The sequence below is a fragment of the Oreochromis aureus genome, linkage group 16 (genome assembly GCF_013358895.1).
Source record: "Oreochromis aureus strain Israel breed Guangdong linkage group 16, ZZ_aureus, whole genome shotgun sequence".
Classification (NCBI taxonomy): domain Eukaryota; kingdom Metazoa; phylum Chordata; class Actinopteri; order Cichliformes; family Cichlidae; genus Oreochromis; species Oreochromis aureus.
This window is the reverse complement of record NC_052957.1, coordinates 21,564,906-21,587,682: the sequence shown is the minus strand read 5'-3', so window position 1 is coordinate 21,587,682 and position 22,777 is coordinate 21,564,906. Positions and strand designations below refer to the sequence as shown.

Here is a 22,777-nt window from a genome sequence, read left to right as displayed (position 1 = left end):
TGTTGCCGTTATGGATGAAAATAATACATCCTTAAACTCACTGGATACTTTTGTCTTCAGAACAGTCTAAATTTTTTCATAGCATAGATTCAACATGGTTCAACCTTGGAGAAGGTTGTGTTGGAAAATCCCAGAATATAAGCAGTTTCTGAAATACTCAGACTACACTGTTTGGCACAAACAACCATGCCACACTCAATCACCTTGAGGCATTCTGATACTGCAGCAGGCTGTAATGACCATGTCTACATGCATTGAGTTGCTGCCATGTGATTGGCTGATTAAATATTTGGATTAGCAAGCAGTACAACATATGCACCTAATGAAGTGACCAGTATAATTACTGGCAATGTTTTTTTGTGAGCCTTTGTTCTTAAAAAACAAAATTGCTGTTTTTGCCTTTAAACCGAAAACTATAACCATGTAAAAACATTTTAAGGGTGCAGATTATTTGTAGCTGATAAGACTGGCTGGTGCTATGCTGAGCACGTTGAGTATTACTACAAAACCGAACACTTGATTGTGCAACCGCAACACAAAGGGGGCCCTCGATTTCTATAAATAGCTGTTTGGCAGTCTGATACAACTGAGGTGGTGAGCAAAAACCTTGTCTTTGGGATTTAGGAAGTCATTTTTAATTTTAACAATCTGCCCCAGAAAACTTGTTAAATTATCTCAGAAGGCAAATTTTACTTTTTACCAAATTACTAGCTGTCTGTATAATTAATATGCTGGTATTCAAATGACTAAACTGTTGATTTGTAGAAAAAATAATAATAATAAACCAAGTTTTCTGGAAAAGTTTAATGAGTAATTCCTGAATTAACTCAAACTTAGAACAGTGGGTTTGCACAGAGTTGAATTTTTCAGATGCGACGTTAATGTCGGTATTCCTGCTTCATCAGGGTGGCACTTTGCTCAATCATTTGTGAGACAGGTTGATGAGAACATTTAATCATATTCATCTTCAGCTCAGCATCAAAACACAGGAAACAGCAATCCAGAAGTCTGGTTGGTGCCACGGCTTTCTCTCATTGCAGAGAGAATGACAACAGGACGTTTTCCAGGACATTCACACACGCAACAGTGGAGCTAAGATTCGATCGCCTTGTTGTCTACAGGTTGGAGGAGGCGGTGTACAATAAGTTCTCCTTTGCTGTTGATGTATGCATCAGCCATGTCATGCTCAGCAGGGAGCCCATAGGGAGTTTTTAGCGGCTGTATCCTGAAGGTATCAGAAAGAGATGGCAAAGGAGATATAACAGTATAGATATATAGGTATCTCAGGCAACCTCAATTTGAAAAAAACTAACCTTTTTTTAATAGTACTTTAAGAGTGGTGTGTTACTACTTTTAGTTAATTAATCCTACCTTACAAGGTGCTTGACAAACTTCAGTTGACTGTTGACTGCAGGAGTATTTTTATGAATTACGGGGACGTGAGCCTAAATCCGAGACAAAGACAGAACAAAATTATTCCAAAAGATAAAGGCTGTGAGCGTCTCTGCATGAGGTGACACACTTCTGTACAGCTCATTTATCCTGATCAGAGCTCCTTCAGGGTACAAGTCACTGTTGAAAGATACTGAAAGATGCAAAGAATTAAATGGCTAGAAATTCCTGAACTAAAGCTGACAGCAGTGTTTTGTTGTATGTGCAAAAAATACTGAACATGATCCGGTTACATTAAGTTAATCCAAAAGTAAAACAAAAACGATCTGTAGCCTTTACAAAAAGGGAACCCAGTTTGGGGTCCTGTACAATGACAGAAATTTTACCTTTTGAAGCCCGAGGTGTTTTATCATCTCTTTCTCCCAGTATGGCCTTCGCAGCGCACTTTTGACCCGCGTCACTATGTGCAGCTTGTGCGGCTGGTCTGGATCACCACCATATTTCTCATGCTCTTTCGATCGCTCAGCAAAAATCTGTTAAGAAAATGCAGAATAAAGGATTATCATTATTCCATGGCAGGATTCATCTGTAATGACGGCCCTAAGGCAACACTAAAAATGCTGAGTAGCTAATAATCCCCCTAAACCATTTTGTCTACCGGACCTGCTGGAATTATACCCAAAATTACTTAATCCAAATACATATTAACGTAAAAGAATTAGATTTTGACACACACATGGGTAGGGTCACAAGACGTTACATACTTTAAGTGTTGCTAATTACTTTACAAATGTACAACATTATAGATTCTACATTTATTCTTACCTCTTGTGGGATTCTAGATTTGGAGAATTTGCTTCGTGCTGACACATACCACGCACATGGTGACAAAACTGGAGCTTCAGTCAGGGTCTATAACATATGCAAACAGAGAGAAGGTAAAAAGCAAAGCCCAGTACCATGGAAAATGTGTTTACATACATATACAGAAAATCTAAAAAGTTCTGTAGGGTTAGGTCTCAGAGATAGATTGCCGTTACTGGTGGTAGATTTTCTTTTCTTTCGGGAACAAAAGTTTTTTTTGTTTTTTTTTATGATTTAAAAATCTGATATTCTGACACATCAGCAGATATTTTGTTTTTATCTTTGGTCAGGTTGTTGTATTTGTGTTACTCCAAACAGCTAAAGGCAACAGGGAAGTTGGAGCGTGCCCTCTGGTGGACAAACTACACAGATCACATTCCTCCCATATTAGCTTTTCATCTCTGGATCCCTGTTAAATCTAGAATTGGATATAAAATTCTTCCTTCTTACATACATCTGATACACCTGAGCACTTCCACTTGTCTCTTTTCACTCCCCTTCTGTTTACACACCACTGCACTACGTCATTATTGCATACATACATTTTTGTCTTCCCTCTCTCCCTTAGTCTGCTTTTTCCTGCTTCTCTTTGCTTCCCCCCCCCCCTCTTCTATTTCCTCTCATACCCCTCTCCAGTCACAGCATATGCCTGCCCCTCCCTGAGGTGGTTCTGTCAGATGTTTCTTCCTGTTAAAAGGGAGTTTTTCCTTCCCACCTTCACAAAGTGCTTGTTCATAGGGGCTATTTGAAATCACAGTATTAGATTTCTCAAATACTGTAGGGTCTTTTATCTTACGGCATAAAGCATCTTGAAGCGATTTTGATGTGAACTGGTGCTATATATAAAATAAACCTGAATTGAACTGAATCTTAGATGATAATATTAGTATTAAAGTTCTAACTTAAATACTTGGAGCACTTTCTGCAGCAAATTTAGCCTAGTGCACATCACAGCTGACTGGATGGTGGTGCAGAGAAGCCCAGTGGCTTCACACCACAAGTTTTGAATTTCATTAATGCTGAGTTAGTTACAATGGCCTCGTTTTCTCTTTTTCTTAATATAACTGAGCACGTTGTATATGTATACAGAACATTGGTGATTATATTTGAAAGTTTCGCGTCCTAAAATTCAGCACTGCAGTCATCTAGCAAACAAAATAAATAAATCCAGTAAACGTAGAAAAATCCAGTAACTATTCTGCAAGTCCCTTACTTGGGTTTCAGGTTTCATGTTTAGCTTGATTTTTCCTCAAGCAGCGTTAAACTAAATGAGCCCTTATGTCAACTTAAAGATGCACGAAACACTTTGTAGACAGTTCAAGTCTGAAACATTAAAAACGTGCAGTGATGTACCCACCTTGACTGATAAAAAGCTCAAACTGCGACAGACAGCTGACATGTTGTGTTCCTTCTGCTGCTCTTTAGCTAACAGGGGCTACGAGCCAAGGTTACAGCCCTGCTAACCGCTAAATAACACCGAACTCGAGCCTAACTAACCGATATGAAAAACTGACCTATAATTATACCATATTTACCAAGTTCGCACATTAAACATTAATTCGGCACTGAAAACAGCAGTGAAACAGGAGAGTCACGCTAGTGCCAAGCCCTCTCTCTCCTCCATCTTAACCGGAAACGTTGGGGAGTTACATTAAAAGGGCACCGCCTCTTCGACAGTACCGGCTCTTTGCACATTGTTCCTACCCTCAATTTCCTAGCTATTAAAGTGTTATAAATATGTTGTTTGAATTAATTTAGACTTAATAAAAACTGAAAATACTTTATCTGTGTGTTTTTATAAAAAATATATATAACCATCAATTTTCTAACCAAAGTCATTACGTTTCTCCGGGAGTTATTTTTGTGGGGCACTTGTGGGTAGAGCTACTTCTCTCAGCTTCTTTTCTGTCACTGGTGAAACGTGAAGTTTATTTAGTGTTGTATATGTTTTAAAAGACAGTTGAAAGACAGAACAATGACACAAAACCACCTGTCGGGAATGGAGGCGTCCGCCGTGTCTGTCTTGAAGCGGGCGGTGGAGCTGGACCAGAGCGAACGTTTCCAGGAGTCTCTCATCTGCTACCAGGAAGGCATCCAGCTCCTTATGGACGTGTTAAAAGGTCCTCCTTTAAAAATAAATAAATAATGATAATTACACATTTTAAACATTGCCCTGAATTACACTGAACGTCTCATTGTAATGTTCTCTTTGTCGTGTGAACAGCTGTAAAAGACGACTCAAAGAGAGGACACTACAGAGAGAAGATAAAGGGCTACATGGACAGAGCAGAGCAAATCAAAGTTCATGTGAATCAGATGAAGGAAGGTAATTTGCCAGTAATGGAGCAAAAAAGGGCAAAGTGGGTCGGGCAAAGATGAATTACCCCGATCTACGGAGCCTCTTGTTTGCAGTGGTTTTGACTGTTATGTAGCACCTGTGTGTAAATGAGAGGGAGACAGGTGTAACAGTGGAGCGCAGAGGTAGATGTAGCGACCCCTAAAGGGAGCAAGAAGAATAATTTTGTGGTAATTTTGACACAAGCAAGAAGTCAAATCAGGTGAACAAGGTGCTTCAGTGTTGCATATGACCAAATTAATAATTTGCACAATCTGACTGACCCTGTGGATTTGGGTTGCTGAAGCCCACTTTGCCCTGTAATCCAGCTCTAGCTGAATATTGACTGTGCGATCTTCTCAACAACCAAAATCTAGTTTTAATTGTTTTGTTATATCCTTTATATTTATGTATAAATCTAATTATGTCTAGTATCTCTTATAGATAGGATCCTATTCCAGTGTAGGACTGTGCTGGTTAAGTTTTTAGATTTGGGGGGGGAATGTATGGCAAGAGCCACAGCTAAAGAAGAAGGATTTCAAAATTTGTGTTTCTCTTCTCTTCCCTGACAGATGGGAAGTACCACGAGCAGATAAGAATATCAGAGGATGCTACTGGTTACAGCTATGAGGTTCTGTTCAAGCCATACATCAGCAGCGCTCTCACTGAAGTCTGGGTGGAGGACCCGTACATACGGCACACCCACCAAGTAAGAGTTTTGTCTTCATTAACTGGGGTTTTTATTTATTCCACTCTGTCATCAGTCTTTTATTAGCCTTTGTTCAGAGGTTGGAGCTTATCTTTAATGAGTTTATCCATTAATTTGATACTGATAAAATGATACTAGAGGACAAAGTCTGCAATACATGAATACATTTTCCGCCTTGGGTAGCAGGAGCAGTCGACGGGGGGGACATAATCTCTTTAACGTGTCCTGGTCTGCACCAGGGTCTCTCTGTGACCAGAAAGCCTTCAACATTTACATTGCTAAAAGATTCATTGATTAAAAGAACTGTCACAGATTAGTGGAAGTTCAACAGACAAATGTTATAAAATCTGTCTGGTAGGTTATTAAAAGACTGCTAAGCTAATTTTAATGAAATGTTTTTGTAGAGGTCGTGTACGCGAAAAGGAGGAACCCATTCAGTTATGATGTGGATATCGATGAAAGCCTGAACGTATATACTGAAAATCTTTTTTTTTCTCTGGTCATGTGTTGCAAGCTGCAAGGAAGCAGCTTTCTCCTTATTAGTTTGACTAGCACTTTATAATAAATAATTGTAATTTTATGTTTATGATTTAAAAATCAACCCTAAACTGTACCAACCTTATATAATATGCCAAACAAAGCCCTCGCCTTTCCTCTCACAAACAGTTGTACAACTTCCTTCGGTTCTGTGAGATGCTGCTAAAAGCCCCCTGCAAGGTGAACAAGATCCACCTCCTCACGTCGCAGGATGAAGTGAGTTACTCACATAATAGAGTTGCATTTTATAGCTAAAGCTGAGCAGCCACTGCTGTCTCCTCTGTTTAGTTTATACTGTAATTTCCTGTTCCGCAGGCTGATAGTGGCCAGCAGAGCGGCGCTCTGGCCGAGTTGAAAGAGAGTCTCAGCGCTCACGGAGTGACTTTAGACCTGCAGTACTCCTCCACTATCCATGACCGGGAGATCAGGTACACCTGCAGATTTTCCTCATTTACAGCAGCCATGTACGTGCAGCATGAGGATTTTTGTTTTCAAATGGAAAGAAGTTCATCCTTATGACATCTGATGTTCACTCCCACATTAACACTCCATTGCTCAAAATACTGTCTCTTTTATCCAAGTAAATTAGACCTGATTTTATTTTTAGGTTCAATAATGGTTGGATCATAAAAATTGGAAGAGGGCTGGATTACTTCAAGAGACCTAAGGTGAGTATACGCATTATATACTTATTAGTATTCATCTGTATTTACGGAGTGGCTAAGGTGAACGAGATCTTTCTGTCATTTGTCTCGCAGGGCCGATTCTCTGTTGGATACTGTGACTATGACCTCAGGCAGTGCCAGGAGACCACCGTAGACATTTTCCACACCAAACACACAAAAACTCTATGAGACTCACAAAGCTAAAATGATTATTTTTTGCCAAGCCAAGCCATTTAATTTACTTACCTGCCTTCCAAACACAAACAGATCTACAGTATTGTTGGATTTGCCTTAGCTTGCGGGTGTCTGGGGACTGACTTTTATAACAAGATGGGTTACTGTTTGATTTCTCATGCACTGGAACATCTTAAATTTCTGCTAACTGTACCGCCGCTGCTATTGGTGGATTTTTAAGGACAGTTCTTGAGTTTTCTATGATTTTTTTTCCGTTTTCTATGATATTTATGAAAAACGTTTTATCATTTTTTTTACTTCCACAGATTGTAATTCTACAGAGACCTTTTTTTGGGAAGATTAATTATTTCAAAACATTTTTTCTAGATTACTTTACACAATTAAAATGTATTTTTGTTTAAATCAAATTTAAACTTAAAAATTCAAAACCAAAACATACTTAAAACATATTAATAGTAAAATGTGTTACAGGATTGCTAACTTTAGGCCCTTTTTAAATGAATTGCTTATGATGGGTAATTGGACCTCTAGGTAATGAAACATTAGGCCCTTCTCGGTTGACTGGAAATGTACCGTCCTGATTCTATTAGTAGATTAAAGAAACCAAACATGGACCTAAATATCGTTTTGTACTGAAAAATGAATAAAATGTAACCGTTTTTAAACTATTTATAATACATAACTGCAGAATAAATATTAAAACTGACCAAAGTGTGCTGAAAGATTGTGAGATGCTTTCTTGTTTTCTACAGAATAGAAAAAGTCCAAGACACAGATAAAATGAAAACAGTGACAAAGAGGACGAGAGTGGGTAGAGTTACACAGAAAGGTGTACTTACAGAAAGCATTTATGGTAATCAGCTGGTTGTTTTCCAGGTTATTACAGGGTTAGGGTGGAGGATTACACTAAAACCTAGAAGTAAAACATTTTAGTGAACTAAAAAACAAAAACTAGACTTGGGAAAAAAATGAAACTAACTGAAAAGATTTTGTGAACTTGGAAAACTGACTAAAAAAATGGTAAATGGCCTGTATTTGTATAGCGCTTTACTTAGTCCCTAAGGACCCCAAAGCGCTTTACACTACATTCAGTCATCCACACACACGTTGGCTACATTGTACATTGTTGGCTACACAGCTTGGCTACATTGGCTACAATGTAGCCAAGCTATGTAGCCAATGTAGCTACATTGTAGCTACATTGTAGCTACAATGTAGCTGGCAATTGTAGCTTGCCAGGGCCACGGCTGCCCTGGGGAGCACTGACAGAGGCAAGGCTGCCGGACTGACCACCACCAGTAGGCAACGGGTGAAGTGTCTTGCCCAAGGACACAATGACTGAGACTGTCAGAGCCGGGGCTTGAACCGGCAACCTTCCGATTACAAGACGAACTGCCAACTCTTGAGCCATGATCGCCCCACGATCGTGGCGATATAAAATAAAAATGTAGAGGAATTTTTATAATTTGTTAGATTGGTCAAATTTTATCGTAGCTTGTCTGATGAAGCGTTGATAGAAAAGTTTATGTCTGAATGTCCACAAGACTGAGTCCTCTGATTCAACTAAACATTTGCCAACAATAAAAATCTGACTTAAAAAAAGAGCAGAAGCTGGTCAGTGCAGATCAGACCTTATCATAGTCTCCACACAGTCAAATTATATCCATGACAAGCCACTTGTTCACTTATACACACTGTATTTGATTCAGACATAGATCTTTACATCTGTAACAAGTTCACAAATATTGCAAATCCCATTCTGAGTCTAAGCTTAAGGCACATTCACCACCTGCTTCATAGCTTTCATACATATTACATGGATCAGCAGATCGAGCAGTCATGGAGCACTGAACTAAAACCTACATATTTCCACAATTATTGAGTTCTAGATAAGATTATTATAAGATAAGATTGTAGCCAAAGCTTCCTCTGTTTCTGCTGGCTCTGTATTGGTGCAACATTTCATGCATGCAAGACACTGATGTCTAGTTAACGATTACCATCAATCTCTTATCTGAATCCGGAATCCCAAACTAAATACAGATAAGCTGCAGGGGAAAGCTTGTTCAGTGGTTTCAGATATCAGCTAATTGTTCTTGGATGAATCAATGGAAACATCTTGCCAAAAAAAAGTCCTCTATAAAAGTGAAAAAACAAAGAAAATTCCCTCACATTTTTTTCACATTTGCTAGAATGAATGGTAACCCTCGTGAGTTCAAACAGCGCTGTGATCGGATTATCTATCGGCCTTAATCTCGATATGCACAGCCCTCATCTGTGCTGTGAGAGGAAGAAATTATAATCCATCACAACACCACATGAATCAGAGACTGCCATATACTGCTAAAAAAAAAAATCAGTACCTTTGCTTTCTTTCTGTCAGGGGGTCAAATGCTGTGATGACAAAAGCAGAAAGTGCAATAAACGTGTATGATGCTTTATCTACAAACAGCCTCCCTATGATAGCAGATATTAGCCATAATCACATTACATCCCTATTATAAGATAAAAATAAGCCTGTGTGTGTATTCTCCTTTATGTGTAGATTATGGACAATAAATCTATGAATGAGGGAATTAAATAAAACCACATCCCAGACTGTTATGTCACTGTGGGCTCTTATCACAGTGCATGTGTCCCATTGGATGTAATCCAGGTGTTACCCAGCTGGATGTGGGTTCTGGTGGGAGAGATGAGGATTTATCTGTAAGGAGACTCATTGGAGATGCTGCTCAGCCACGCTTCCAGACACATGGATGTGGATGCAAGCGTTCGCATGCCAATTCCTGCAGGCCCTCCCTCTAGCCGATTGTAGCCCAGTGGCCTAGATTAGCGCTCCCATCTCCCAGTACTGTCCTGTGTGAATGCGCAGGAAGTAGGACTCGCGGGAACAATGTGTCATTTCGTTGCTGCGAAACGAGGCGTCGTCTCACAGATCGGGAAAAATGTGTGTGGGAGTTATATAGGAGCAAAGGTCCCAGGCAAACATTTCAAAGACCGCACCTTCAGGACTGTGGCCAAACAGTCTTGGGTGAAAATGATGTGATGTGCTGGGAGGTGGCTGATTCCTGTTTGTTTCTATTTATTTATTTCGTTTCTGAACACTCACAGCACACCCACAGACTCCGCTCTTTGATCATCGGAAGGGCGTGTGCGAGCCTGTGCAATATGTAAACAGCTCTGTGAGCCATAATTCCTATATTCATGCCCTCTTTCCAGCTGGAGCTTTATTTTTTATTTTTTTACCCTCTACTCTCATTTCTGGGCCTAAAATCAGGTTAACGTTTTATAAGGAGCTTAGCGCAGAGGGCCACAGTGTGCCACTAATGTAATAGAGTATCTCTCTCTCGCTCTCTCTCTTTCTCTCTCACACACACACATTCTCATCTGTCCTCTTTTCTCTCGTGCATTTGCTCACCCTGTCAGGAAGTGACCTTCTCTCTCTCTCTCTCTCTCTTTCTTTTCTCCCAGCCTGTTTTTTTTTCCCACCTCCCTCACTCCCTTCCCTCGGTATCTTCCTCTGTCTGCAGATGTGGTAAGTCTGAGGTTTAAACATTAAGGCAGGGACACAGCTGATACGAGAACGCTCCGTGAAGAGAGGAGGGCGATCAGGAGGGACAAGTTGAGGTGCTTGGCTTTAGATTTTTGGTAAGTTCGGCCGTTGTTTTCTTTTTTTTCTTTTCTTCCTCCCTCCCCATCTGGAGTGCGTGCGACTGTACGTGTGTGTTTTCCCCACCAGGTGACATTCGCAGGGAATGTCACCTGGTGGGGAAATGTTGCAGCGTCGTGGATCATTACGGCGTTGTGAAATCTTACAAGGATCTCTCTGCAATGTCAATAATCCACCGGATTATCCTCTGTTTCTCTGGGAGCTACAGTTCAGCTCAGTGAACGGTGAAACCGCAGGGAGCACTTCACTGCAAAGAGGAAATCAAGTCTGAGGTTTACATACTGTTTAAATCAATTTGCTTAAACTGATCGCAACTTTTTTGAGGATTGAGTAAAAAGGGTGTAATCGGTGGCATGAGAGGTGCAGTGTGGACTTTGCTTGTTCGTCCATAACCTGGCACATCTTGTCTTATCAGGCAGTTATACAGCCTCATGCTCTGTTGACATCAGTTCCTTAGAACTGTTGTCAACAGAGCATGAGGCTGACATATGTATATCCCACCTTTTGCAGCACCCTGCAAAAGGTGGGATATACATGTGTCAGGCAGGTCTTCATCAAAAAAATTGGAACTGACTTTAGCATAGAGTAACATGCCAACTCAGTCAGGATGTTTGTAAGATGGTAAAGCAGTGAAGGAAGATTTTAGCTTTTGCTTAGTTCATCAAATGTGTTGTTCGGGCTGTACGGTGCGATGCCATGCTTCAGATCCACGTTCTTCCTACTCTGCAGTACCTGGGGTGTTTTTTCTTGGCAATGCCACATGTAACATCGATTAAGATGTTGTTCATCTTGACAACAGACTGTCCTCGCCCAGCCCTCCCAACTGATAATGAACAGTAATAAACCTTTGAACCTCGAGTCCATGTTTACTCCTGCAAAGACAACGAGCGAATGATTTTCCACTGAACACTTAACTGTCATCTGCTCGACACTTTTTTTTTCTTTTAGGGATCAGACCGATGGAGTCTTTCTCGGGAGACACAGAGGAAAGCACAGAGGACGTCGCAGGTGAGGTGATCTGTCTCGTAGTTTAACCTGAGAGTGCTAACACATTGTCATGAAGTGAAATATGAAAGAGATGCTCATTAAAGAACGTATCGAAAACAGAAAATAGAGAGTGTGTGAGAGCACGTGAGTTCTTCTTGTTCACGTGTGCGTGAAATGCTGTGACCTGGATCTGTCTTGGTCTCAATCTCTGTTAGGACGTAAAAGATCCAAGATCAAGGATCTGAAAACTCGTCTATTTGGGAGAAGTAAGAGAGCAGGCGGAGAAGGAAATGCCAAACTCAGCCAGTCAGCCAGTGACATCACCGCAGGAAAAGATCTCGGATCAGAAGAAGATTTGGTGTGAGTGTTTACGTGATACGACGCCTTTCTAAAAATTCTCTTTCAGATTCACTTACTTGTCCTTACTTTGACTCGTCCTTCTTCTGTTTCCACTTAGATGCGCACAGGGCATTATGGGATCGCGGGCGCTGTCCCACGACAGCATCTTTCTGGATGACCTGGTCATGACAGACCCTGAACCCACCAGGGTCTTATCTCAGGAGAACGTTCACGGCAAAATCAAAGCTCTGCAGGTACTACACTTTTTTATTTTAGGCCTGTTGTTTAAACTTATGGTAACAGTGACTCTATTAAAATCCTCGTGCTGCGCTCTGTCATCACAGATGAAGCTTCAGCAGCAGAAAATGCATTTGGGCCCACCTCCTATGGTTCTGCCAGTGAGACGTCCAGCGGATCTGAGCAGCCAGGAGTCACTTCCTCACAGTCCTCCTCATGATTCAGGAGAAGACAATGAATCTCAGGAAACCCTTACAAAGGTGAATAATCCTGCTGATTAGATGATGCGTGGATTCGAAAGCAGGATTTGCATTTGTATAAATTTAACAAACAAGCATGAAGTGTTCTGATCATATGTTTTTATTCTCAGCATATTCCATAAAAAAGGCCAGCGCTGTACCCCCATTTTTTCCTACTATAGTTATAAGTGAAAAAAAGTGGGGTTATAAATATATTGCATCATTTAAAAAACAGTATTTAGCACAGTAATCCCTAAAACAGCTGGTCTCTGTAAAACGTTTTATTGAAGCAGGAGAAGCTGGTGCATATGTTGGGGACTATTTTAAGACAGATTAATGCACGGTCTGGACCCTCCTGAGGATTTACTGTGTACGTGGGATTGACTGGACATAAACTTCAAGAAAGGAATCTGTCATCTGAAATGCTGTTTCCAAAAGTCGAATCAGTGATAGAGCCAGAGGGTTCTTATGTAAGGTGCACCGTTAAAGTGTGTCCATGCAAGCCTGGCCCCCCTTTGGCTCCACTCCATATAGAATATCAGATAGGTAATAGAGGTTACCAACAACCACGTGTGATAAATTTATCATAATAATCCAAAACAGTGTATTTTGTAGTTCTTTCTCTTAGCCCGTTGTTTGCAGTATTGTACAATGATTTTCTTTGCCTTTTTTTCTTTGCAGGCGATATCTCAGCCAACATCTCGCACTCTCTCACCCATCCCCAAACCTGCACCTGTCAAATCTCTTCCCTCGACTCCATCCCATGCTTTTCCTCTTTCCATCCCCTCTGTTTCTCCTTCTGCTGCCGAGGTCCCATCGGATTTTAGCAAACCGGCTCGGTTCACTTCCCGCTTAGACACTTCTGCTGCACGCCACCGAATGTCTATCAAACCCAAAAACCAGAGGGCCGGCACTAAGATGAAAGCTGCCGCGGTAAGTTGCTGTAGTTATTTCTCTCTCTTGTATGCTCTTTGTATAAGCAAACAGTGCACCGCTAGTTCACTTTCCTGCCCTTCAATTCTCTCTCTCTTTTTTATTTATCTTCAGACTGTCTCTCAGTCTCATTTAGACACCGTGAACAACATTGACCGACCCGAGCCTGTCAAAGAACTAAAACATCTTGGTGCTCAAGAAGAAGTAACAGTGAAAACAAAAGAAGAAGAAGAAAAAGAAGGGGAAGAAGAAGAAAAAGTTGGCGTTCCCGTTGTACATCAGCGTCTTCCTTCAAAATGTGCAGAAGTGGCACAGGTCACATCAGAGGCGGTACCCAAACCATCGAGTCAAAGTTTCTCCAAACAGGACCACGCTCTTCCTGAGACTATAGCCTCCCAAGTACCTCGAGCTAAACCTCGCAGACGTGTGGGTTCAGCATCTGGTGAACGTCCACACTCATCCTTCATAGAGTCAGGACTGAAGGAACAAAGACAAGAGGATATAGAGAAGCGACTAATGCCTCATGATGATAATGCCTCAGGAATGGCATTCAGGTCTTCCTCTGCTAGCCAGGAGGTTCAAGGTGATGGCGAGACCACAAGAGGAATTAAACGATATGCCCAAGGATCTGGCTCTTTCCACTTTTCTGTCACTGCATCGAGAAACCGAGATGGAGAAAGACCCCGATCGGGCAGTTTTTTGGGAGTTTTGGAACGGGCTGAAGCCAGGAACAGGATCACTAGGGAAATGGAGGAGAAAAACAAGGAAGAGGAGGAACTTAAAGAGCCAAGAGAGCGTCCTTTTGCTTTAGGAAGGTTTCGTCAAGAAGGCGCACAACCTAAAACCTCAGCTGTTCCCTGGGACAGGAGTGACAGCTTCAAAAAGGTGGAATCAGTGACAGCGTCCAAAGATGCACCTGCAGACACAGGCGCTGCTGAGGCGGAGGAGATCGAGAGCAGCCAGGAAGAGGTGGAAGAGGCGGTGGAAGCAAAAGAGCCCCAGGAGGAACAAGGAAAAACAGCTTTCGGTGTCAAACTGCGCTCCACATCTCATTCACTTCGATTTCGGCTTGATACATCTTCTAACAGGCATTCAAAGTCAGCACTGGGTGAGGACCAAGGTGACCAAAAATACCAGGAAATAAGTGAAAAAAAGCTGCAAGCAAATACGTCTTGGACGCCATCCTCCTCTGGAGAGCTCAGACCAGCTGGTGAGTCTTTCAGAACTCCTAACATTGTCATGTAGAAGGTTTGAAAGTACTCACATTAGTTTTTAAAAATGTCTCACAAATTCAGAAAAATCCAGCTACGTAAATTTGAACAAAAAGGAAAAAGCTAAAGAATTTAGGCAAAATGTCTAAAATAAAAATAAAATAAAATAAAGATTAGATTGAAATAATATGTAATAATATAGCATAATGCTGACATAATGTCCACCGTGTCCTTGATTAAGTGGAATCACAGTGATTATAGAAGATAATGTTTAATTTGGAGATCTGCTTTAAATTTACACTGATAGTGAAGCAGTGTCTCACAGCCATTATCTCTTTGATTACAGAGTTAATATTGCACAGATGTGCACTGTTGTTGCTGTTTAACATGGTAAATAATCACTCTAGGAAGATAAGATTTTTACTGATCACAGGGAACTTTGTACTCATTAAGATACCACCCGGGTGAACTTTAACAGTAACAGTGCTGCCGAGCGTATCTAACAGATTTGTGTGTCTCCCTTAGATCAAACCCCATCTGGCTTCTCTCATCCAGTCAAACATAATGCTCCATTTACCAGCGAAACTTCTGACGTTCAGACGACGCCTGCAAACCCCAAAGAAACAGAAGCTACACCCCGGGAGCCTCAACCTGCCCCGCAGAGGGCCTCATCTGAGGTATCTTGGATGGCTCTGGCCATGGAAAAAACCAAGAGCCTCCAACAGCTTTTCATTAGTAGATTCCCCAGAGAATTTGCAGGAAATTTACAGGCAAACATGCAATCTGCAGCTCGACCGCAGGCACAAGCGCAGCCCACAAATCCAACAGAGACTTTTACACAAGTACGGACACAGACGGTGCAAGCTGCAAAGCAGCCATCTGCAGAAACCAATCAAAGTGGAAGCCAAGCACAGACTGTCAAAACATCACCAGTATTTCTGCAACAGAGGGCATCTCCTGCGTCGTCCAATGCCTCCAGAGATCCACAAATGTCAAAACACACCAGTGAAGACCAGACGAACACAACAAAGTTTGCCTCACATTCAGTGGTAACCACCAATCCGTGGACAACCCATTCTCCTTTGCGCTCCCCTTCACAAACAGACACCTCGTTTCAGTTTGCACAAGGCAGCGCCACACAGTCTCTTGCGCAGTCTTACCTTTCCTCAGGCCAGCAGCAATCCTCCTGGAGCAATCGAGGTCTCCAGTCTGCCCAGCAGCTCAAGCCCACACCTTCGGCGCAGACTTCAGCCCCTGCAGCCTCGTCAGCTGTTGGTTCTGCTTCAGCTTTTGCCTCAGGAAGAGGGGAGAGAGAAGCCAGTGAGCAAAAAGAGGCTCCTCCACTCACAAGTCGAAGAGCATTTTGGTCTGGTTCTGTAAGCGAGAAGGCTGCTTTTTTAGAGAGACGGGGAGAGTGGACCACACCACCTGGACCCAAGGGGGTTTGTGGTACTTCTTTATAACTGTCTTTCATATCATTTGCCATCCTCACAGTGCTGCCTGACCTCCCCTTGCTGTCTATGGCAGTCAGATCTATGCCCATTTGAAAATATAAATGTTTAAAAAATCTCTAAGTCTCTGTTTGGCACCTATAACAGTAGGCTAGCATGTGTCTGTCATTCATTTGGTGTCCTGGTGGCTACCAACATATTGTTTTATTGCAATGGAACTGATGATTTTGACTGGGTTTATTAGCAGGTTAAATTTATGATTGTTTCTGGACTTTTTATGGCACTTTCTCACGGTGGTTGAAATGCAGGCCATGAACAGATAACAGGGATGTTTTGAACTGACAAGATTGTCCTGTTTGTGTGATTGTGTGTTCTTAGGTGGAATTGAAGAAAACTCATACAGACATGCAGGGATCAGGTGAATCCCCTACCTTGGCAAAAACCGCACCTTTGATCAAAGATACAGACGAAAGACAAGCAGTAAACCTTGCAGGTGTGTTTGCTCAGAGTGATAATAAATCATTACTGTATAAACACCTTTTTTAATATTCTTACTGAACCCATTTGACCTAGATTTTTTCTGCATTTTGTTTTTTAGAGTTAAGCCCCACCAAAGTTGCAGACAGATCGCGTGAGGACAGATGGTCACGGAAAAATGCAGCGTCTTCTTCATCACCGTCATCATCACCCACACTGCCGTCGGTGCTGCAATCCATGTCTGACAGCGGTCAGCCGTCCTGGATGGAATTGGCCAAGAGGAAGTCAATGGCCTGGAGTGATAAGACCATGGACTAAGAAGGACACGAGTCTATGAAGAGCCCGTCATAAAGACTAAAACCGCCTTTGCCATGGTTAAAGTGTAGGCTGTGTGGTGAGGCTGTCAGACAGCCGGTTGTTTGATGCCGTTTTTATTTGGATTTAAGTGTTAATGTTTAATAGGATTAGGGCCACTGGAAAACAATAAAAAGTGGGCACGTCTTTTTTTCTTCTTTTCCAGAATTCTGAGAAAAAAGTAGTCAGAATTTTCAGATTGAAGCCAGAATTCTGAGACAAAAGTCAGAATTCTGAGATTAAAGTAACAATTCTGAGGTAAAAGAATTCTAAGAAAAAAGTCAGAATTGTTACTTTAATCTCAGAATTCTGACTTTTTTCTCAGAATTGTAAGATTAAAGTCAAAATTCTGAGGTAAAAGAATTCTGAGAAAAAAGTCAGAATTTTGACTTTAATCTTACAATTCTGAGAAAAAAGTCAGGATTCTGAGATTAAAGTCAGATTTCTGAGAGTAAAGTAACAATTCTGAGGTAAAAGAATTTTGAGAAAAAAGTCAGAATTTTGACTTTAATCTTACAATTCTGAGAAAAAAGAATTTTCAGGTTGAAGCCAGAATTCTGAGAGTAAAGTAACAATTCTGAGGAAAAAGAATTTTGAGAAAAAAATCAGAATTCTGATTTTAAAAAAAGTCAGAATACTGAGATTAAATTCAGAATTCTGAGGAAAAAGAAAAAGATGTGCCCACTTTTTTTTTCGGTGGCCCTAATCCTCTTCTGTATTTAATTGAGAGGGAGGGAAGCAGAATATCTTCTGAAAGTTCATCATGATTGCTGTTATTCAGTTAAGGACGAATGTTTCATGTGATTGAGCATTTCACTGCTGTTAAAACTTTATGTTAAATAATAAATTTGTAAGGACGAGTTTGTTGTTGTCATTGAATGACTTAAACTTCAAGTAAAATGAAATGGCCAAATTACATCGCTGTATAGAGTCATTCACTTGGTATCACCTGAATATCTCCTGAAATTGTCCATCAAACTGCTAAAAATAAACTTATTATAACACAGACGCTGGCTGTGTCCCAATTCAGGGTCTGCACGCTTGAAGTACGCCAGCACTCACGCGTGCATTACGCACGGTGCGCACTATATACGAGAAGTGCGGAAGTGAGAGGCTTGTGAAATGGGACGGTCTATCCTTCGTCGTACTGCTCAGGTTGCCTAGCAACCATGATACTAACCGCGAGAAACGTTACATACAGCATTGTTTGACAGAAATGAAGGAGAAAGAATGTTTTGTTGGTCATTCATTTTTGTCATGACATCACTTTGATTAGTTGAGTATCTGAGGCTGAGACCACGGGACTGTAAAACATGATAGTTGGGCTTCATTTCTGTACTGAACAGTCATTTTAAGATTAGTTAGTAAATAACAATTAGCTAATGTTGTTCATTAGACTAAAATTATCTCACTGTGGTAATGTAAATATAATATGGCCAATATTATAGTGTTGTCAGATTATTATGATATATAAATATATATATATATATATTACAGCAGTGAGCTTGAACTCTGGGTCAAAGATTCAAGTTGCAGTTATTTATATTTCCTATCACCTTAAATCTTCACTCAAAGACAAGTATCTTTAACAGTGTATATATAGATGTATTATGCATAAGAGACAAATATTGTTCGTTTAATATGTTGGCATTATTACATTTGGCTCAATGCTTACATACATGTGTAAAAAGGAAAATGTACGAGCTGTGATAACCGTTTCTGATAGAATGAAGAGTAGACTGATATATTAAATATTCCTTTATTGGGTGAGAAAATCAGACCATGTCATAACTGCTTTAAGTCATACAGAATAGATATCAGAGCCTTAAACAGGCTGACTTCTGCTAAATGGGTCAAACTGGGCAGAAACTATACAAACACATAACATCCTTATAGAATATGATGTAACACTATAGATCAACTTACCTCAGAATATATAAAGCATATAAACAATTACAGCAATATGATGCAACAAACACAGCAGTACTACTAATCCAAAATACTCTAAGCTTCATAGAACTGAAACAAACATTTATTTTTAGCTCCATTCTGCTGCTGATACATACTTTAGCTTTCTGAATATTAAACTTGTTTCTGCCTTTCATAGTGTGTAACTTGAAGGCCCTGAGTACTTTCTCCCACACTGAAAACACTGGAATGATAAAATTATTTGAACATTACCTAATAAGACTGATTCAGGACAGACAATTAGTTATTTTAAACCTTTCTAGCAGTCCTTCACAAACAGGGAACAGTCTGTCTATTCTCTCCATCTGTCAGCTGCTGCTGGCTCTTCCTCCTCCTCTTCCTCACACACTGCTGAGTTTGTCCTGGTGGATCATCAGGGGTGCAAAGCCTCACAGATGATGTGCAGCAGTGGGTCCCTCAGTCTGTCCTCACTCTGGACACTTGCAGTTGTCACACATGGAAATCAAATGTGTGATAAGCTGCAGGATTCAAACACAGGTGTAACTTATAAATACATGTTCATACTTTTATTCCACAATCAGAGAGAAAGAAACAGAGAGAGAGTGCAGGACAGACAGACAGGTGACAGTCTCAGGTGTATACACTGCTACAAAACAGCACAAGAGAAGGAGGATTTAGTGTTTGTGTTATTACGAGTGCTAAACAAGAAGAGTTCCCAGATGGTACAGTGGACACATGTGTGATTCCTGTGATTAAAGCATCTTTCTTTCAGCTTAACGAGTGAACCGTCAGCTCGTTCAAACACACGTTAAAGTCCGTTTGGCTCGACACCACCGAACAGAGGCAGCAATATAACATAGCTAACATTAACAGTGCAGTGAATCCCGCTTGTGCCGTCATATTCAGGACTGCAAACCGAGCAGCATCACTGACTTTCAGCTTGTGTTTGTGGATATATGACTGACTTTAATTATCCATAAAATCATCACATTCTCTGTAAGATTAAGGTCAACTATATATATTTTTTAAAGTAGAGGCTTTAAAACCAAGTTAACGCTGAAGGTACAAACATCACTAATGTCACATAACTTTGCCGACATGTGGCCAACAGTAATGTTTTAATGTTCTTCATTATTAAACATTCGCACATAAATAAGTGACATCATATTCAGTACTTACTTTTGACAGTTCACTCTTCGGCCGCTCCCTTCTGCCGTATTTTGCGGCAAAATTATCCACACCCACCGCCGCGCTATGAATTGTGGGATACATGGTATGGCAAGCCATTTTGGCACTAATGGCTTGCCATAATATGGGACCACGAAGCGTGCACCGGACCACGCTTGATATTTGGGGAAATCGACGGCGCATTTGGAGTATGCATTTGAAGTACACTTCGAATTGGGACAGCACTTAAAATGCGTACTTCAAGCGTGCAGACCCTGAATTGGGACACAGCCAATATGTGGAGAGCGACGGTCAACGCTGAAAAATGTCCCGATCTACCTGTTAGATTAACCTCTCGTCTGCCGGTGTTTCCTGGACGTTTACTTCTTCACTAACTTAGTCCACATCCCCACCTGCAGGCCAGATCTGAGACCTTGTACTGAGCTCTACAGCATTACAGCAAACATGGATTCAAAAATGGTATTTTTTTATTAAAAAGTCTGAGATCAACAGGTACCTTATTTTCACACTTTAAAGAAAGATGGGTGTGATTTAAAAATAATAAAAAATAAAAAGGCAATGAAGGCTAACAATCTCAGGACCTCTCATGGCCTTACACTCTTAACATGACTTATAATGAACCGTGCCATTGTTAATAAATAATGTTAGCCCATGCTACACCCACACAGGTGAGTCATCCCCTGGGACTGTGTGGGTGACATCGGTGTCAGCCTTGTTTGTGCATAACATACATCAGAGATTCTCAGTGTGAACATTTTGACTTCCTAATATCTGCTAGATAAATTAGGCTAGATTTGTGAGTTCATAAGTTTTAATGCATGAAACAACTTTTGAATTGTTTTTTTGTTTTTTTCAACAAGGCGATTTATACTTTCAATCCTTTTTGCAACAATATATTTAGTAATTATTGCAGCGTCAGTTAATAAGGACAGGTACGGGACTTCTCTTTGACATCAGGAGACTGCAGAGTATGAAAAAGGTTATCTGATGTCACAGTTTCTGCACTGGGATGTAACCCATAATGCACTGGGCTCCCAGGAGACAGCAGCTCAGCTGTGAAATTATTGTTGTCCGGGAAACGCAGAGTAACACATTTATCTAATGAGCTTTACATTCTGAAATATTTAGCATACAGACTTGCCTTTAGTATAACTCTGTCATCACAATATATTTTTCAGAATTCAAGGTTAAATAATTTAAAGGAAATTATTATTAAGGAGGAAATAACAAACCCTGCTGATGCTGATACAATCTTCTAATTAAAGTGGGAGATGAAAAAGACGCCAACAAGTATTGTTAGCTGTAGGTCTTAAATACTCCAAGATCTTGTGCACCTGGTTGCCAGACAATCATGCCAGTGTTTTCAGCTTTTATGGAGAATCTATAGTGGAAAAAACAGAATCCGCTCTCCCTGGATTTGATTTTCATCCCCACATGGCGCTGTTATCTGGCTGCCACATAACGCCTCTGGAGAAGCCACTTCTTTTTTTGCAGGACTCAGCTATGTTTGCTGGCACGCAACAGTTTTCTTTGCGTCACACAAACCCAGTCAGGTTGTGTGTATTCTTCCAGGTAAGTTTTGCAAAAGTGCCTTTCCCAGTCATCAGTCGTGTGTCCTCTGTGTTGCACCTGTATCATCATAATTATAAAAATCCCTGCCAAGTTAATCACGACCTTAATCATCCTGCAGCCCAGGCACTCACAATACGACTGACTCATTCCCACATCAGTCTGCTATTCAGTTCTGCACCATGCCAGCCACCCACAACAATAACACAACTCACCTGTGCATTAGACTACAGATAATTATAGGACATTAACTGATGTAACAACAGTTCACATGTCACTTGTTAGCAGAAGAGCAGATTGAAAGAGTAAAAAAGTAAGAACTTCTTTAGTAAAGATTAAACAAAGACAAGATTAAATAAAACCTGATGTAACGTCAATGATCTTCACTTCTATTTTGAGTTAAAGAGTGTTTGTGTCTTATTTACTGTGAAGTAACTGGGACATCCAGAGCCAGTTTGGCTCCCTCACTCATTTTTTCCCAGCGTGAATGTAGCTGTTGATCATAATAAAAAAAAATAAAACAAAATTTTCATTTATATAGCACCTTTCAAGACAGAATCACAAAGATTTTAAAAAGACAAAATAAAACAGGCAAAAAAATTAACCAAAAGCAGTTTTAAAAAGGTGAGTTTTGAGTTGTTTTTTAAAAACAGCTACTGAGTCCACAGTTCTTAATGTTTGGGGGAGAGAGTTCCACAGTCTAGGGGCCACAGTGGCAAAAGCTCTATCACCCTTAGTCCTCCTCTTAGTAATTTTTATAGCAAGTAAGCCCTGATCAGATGACCTCAGGGACCTGCTGGGGACATAGGGCTGTAGCAGATCAAAGATGTAGGCTGGTGCCAGTCCATGCACAGCTCTGTAAGTCAAGACCAGGATCTTAAAATGTACTCTAAATTCAACAGGAAGCCAGTGTGGCTGAAATAGCAATGGTGTCACATGTGAGTACCTGGAGGATTTTGTCAAAAGCCTAGCTGCAGCGTTTTGCACAACCTGCAGACGATCCAGAGAACCTTTGCTTAGACACATAAACAGCGAGTTACAATAATCCAAGCGTGAGGAAATAAATGCATGTATAGCAATCTCCAGTTCAGAGCGAGATAAAATCGGCCACATTTCTTAAATAATGTGGATTTGGGGTCCTGTTGGTTAATAATAATATGACAAATTGCACATCCAGGAAACCTTCTTTTACACAGTCATTGGCTCAGCCATGTTTATAAAGAGTAATATCACTCTTTGCTATAGTTTGACTAAATCAATATCTTTGAATTAGAGGGACGGTGCCATGTTTGTTTATTACTGTTTAATTCTTGATGAATACATTCATATTCCTTTTTTGCCCTTTTAACAATTCAAAAACTGAACGTTAGCCACCTTTGTAGATCCAAAGCACCAGGCATTTGTTCAGGTGTGCAGAGACTGTGGTGGTAAAGTGGGCCATCTTAAAATTTGAAGGTTTGTGGTTTGATCCCTGGCTCCTCCTATCTGCATGCTGA

General features: G+C 40.7%; 3 protein-coding genes across 7 annotated transcripts; 2 read left to right on the top strand and 1 right to left on the bottom strand.

The window, feature by feature from the left end:
* Positions 1–789: 789 nt before the first annotated feature.
* Positions 790–3,901, bottom strand: mrpl30 (mitochondrial ribosomal protein L30). Its single transcript, XM_031734589.2, has 5 exons — positions 3,614–3,901; positions 2,218–2,304; positions 1,779–1,925; positions 1,372–1,445; positions 790–1,225 (listed from the first exon to the last, which is right to left on the bottom strand). The coding sequence occupies exons 1-5, from the start codon at positions 3,653–3,655 to the stop codon at positions 1,093–1,095; spliced, it is 483 nt and encodes a 160-aa protein (XP_031590449.1). The 5' UTR covers positions 3,656–3,901; the 3' UTR covers positions 790–1,092.
* Positions 3,902–4,118: 217 nt separating this feature from the next.
* On the top strand, positions 4,119–7,403 carry mitd1 (MIT, microtubule interacting and transport, domain containing 1). Its single transcript, XM_031734625.2, has 7 exons — positions 4,119–4,376; positions 4,481–4,582; positions 5,164–5,300; positions 5,967–6,053; positions 6,153–6,265; positions 6,445–6,505; positions 6,596–7,403. The coding sequence occupies exons 1-7, from the start codon at positions 4,232–4,234 to the stop codon at positions 6,689–6,691; spliced, it is 741 nt and encodes a 246-aa protein (XP_031590485.2). The 5' UTR covers positions 4,119–4,231; the 3' UTR covers positions 6,692–7,403.
* Positions 7,404–10,171: 2,768 nt separating this feature from the next.
* cracdla (cracd like a) lies at positions 10,172–17,536 on the top strand. 5 transcript variants are annotated; one of them, XR_005608717.1, is made up of 11 exons: positions 10,173–10,345; positions 11,316–11,375; positions 11,570–11,714; positions 11,812–11,947; positions 12,038–12,190; positions 12,851–13,102; positions 13,217–14,312; positions 14,839–15,755; positions 16,143–16,257; positions 16,363–16,853; positions 17,006–17,536. XR_005608717.1 is itself a non-coding variant. In XM_039600508.1 (10 exons), the coding sequence occupies exons 2-10, from the start codon at positions 11,327–11,329 to the stop codon at positions 16,557–16,559; spliced, it is 3,060 nt and encodes a 1,019-aa protein (XP_039456442.1). In that variant the 5' UTR covers positions 10,173–10,345; positions 11,316–11,326; the 3' UTR covers positions 16,560–17,536. The 5 variants fall into 5 exon arrangements, 3 of the variants coding, with proteins under 3 accessions (XP_039456442.1, XP_039456444.1, XP_039456443.1); XR_005608718.1 differs by lacking the exon at positions 17,006–17,536 and having other exon boundaries at positions 10,172–10,345; positions 14,839–15,762; positions 16,363–16,502; XM_039600508.1 differs by having other exon boundaries at positions 16,363–17,536.
* The last annotated feature ends 5,241 nt before the right edge of the window (positions 17,537–22,777 follow it).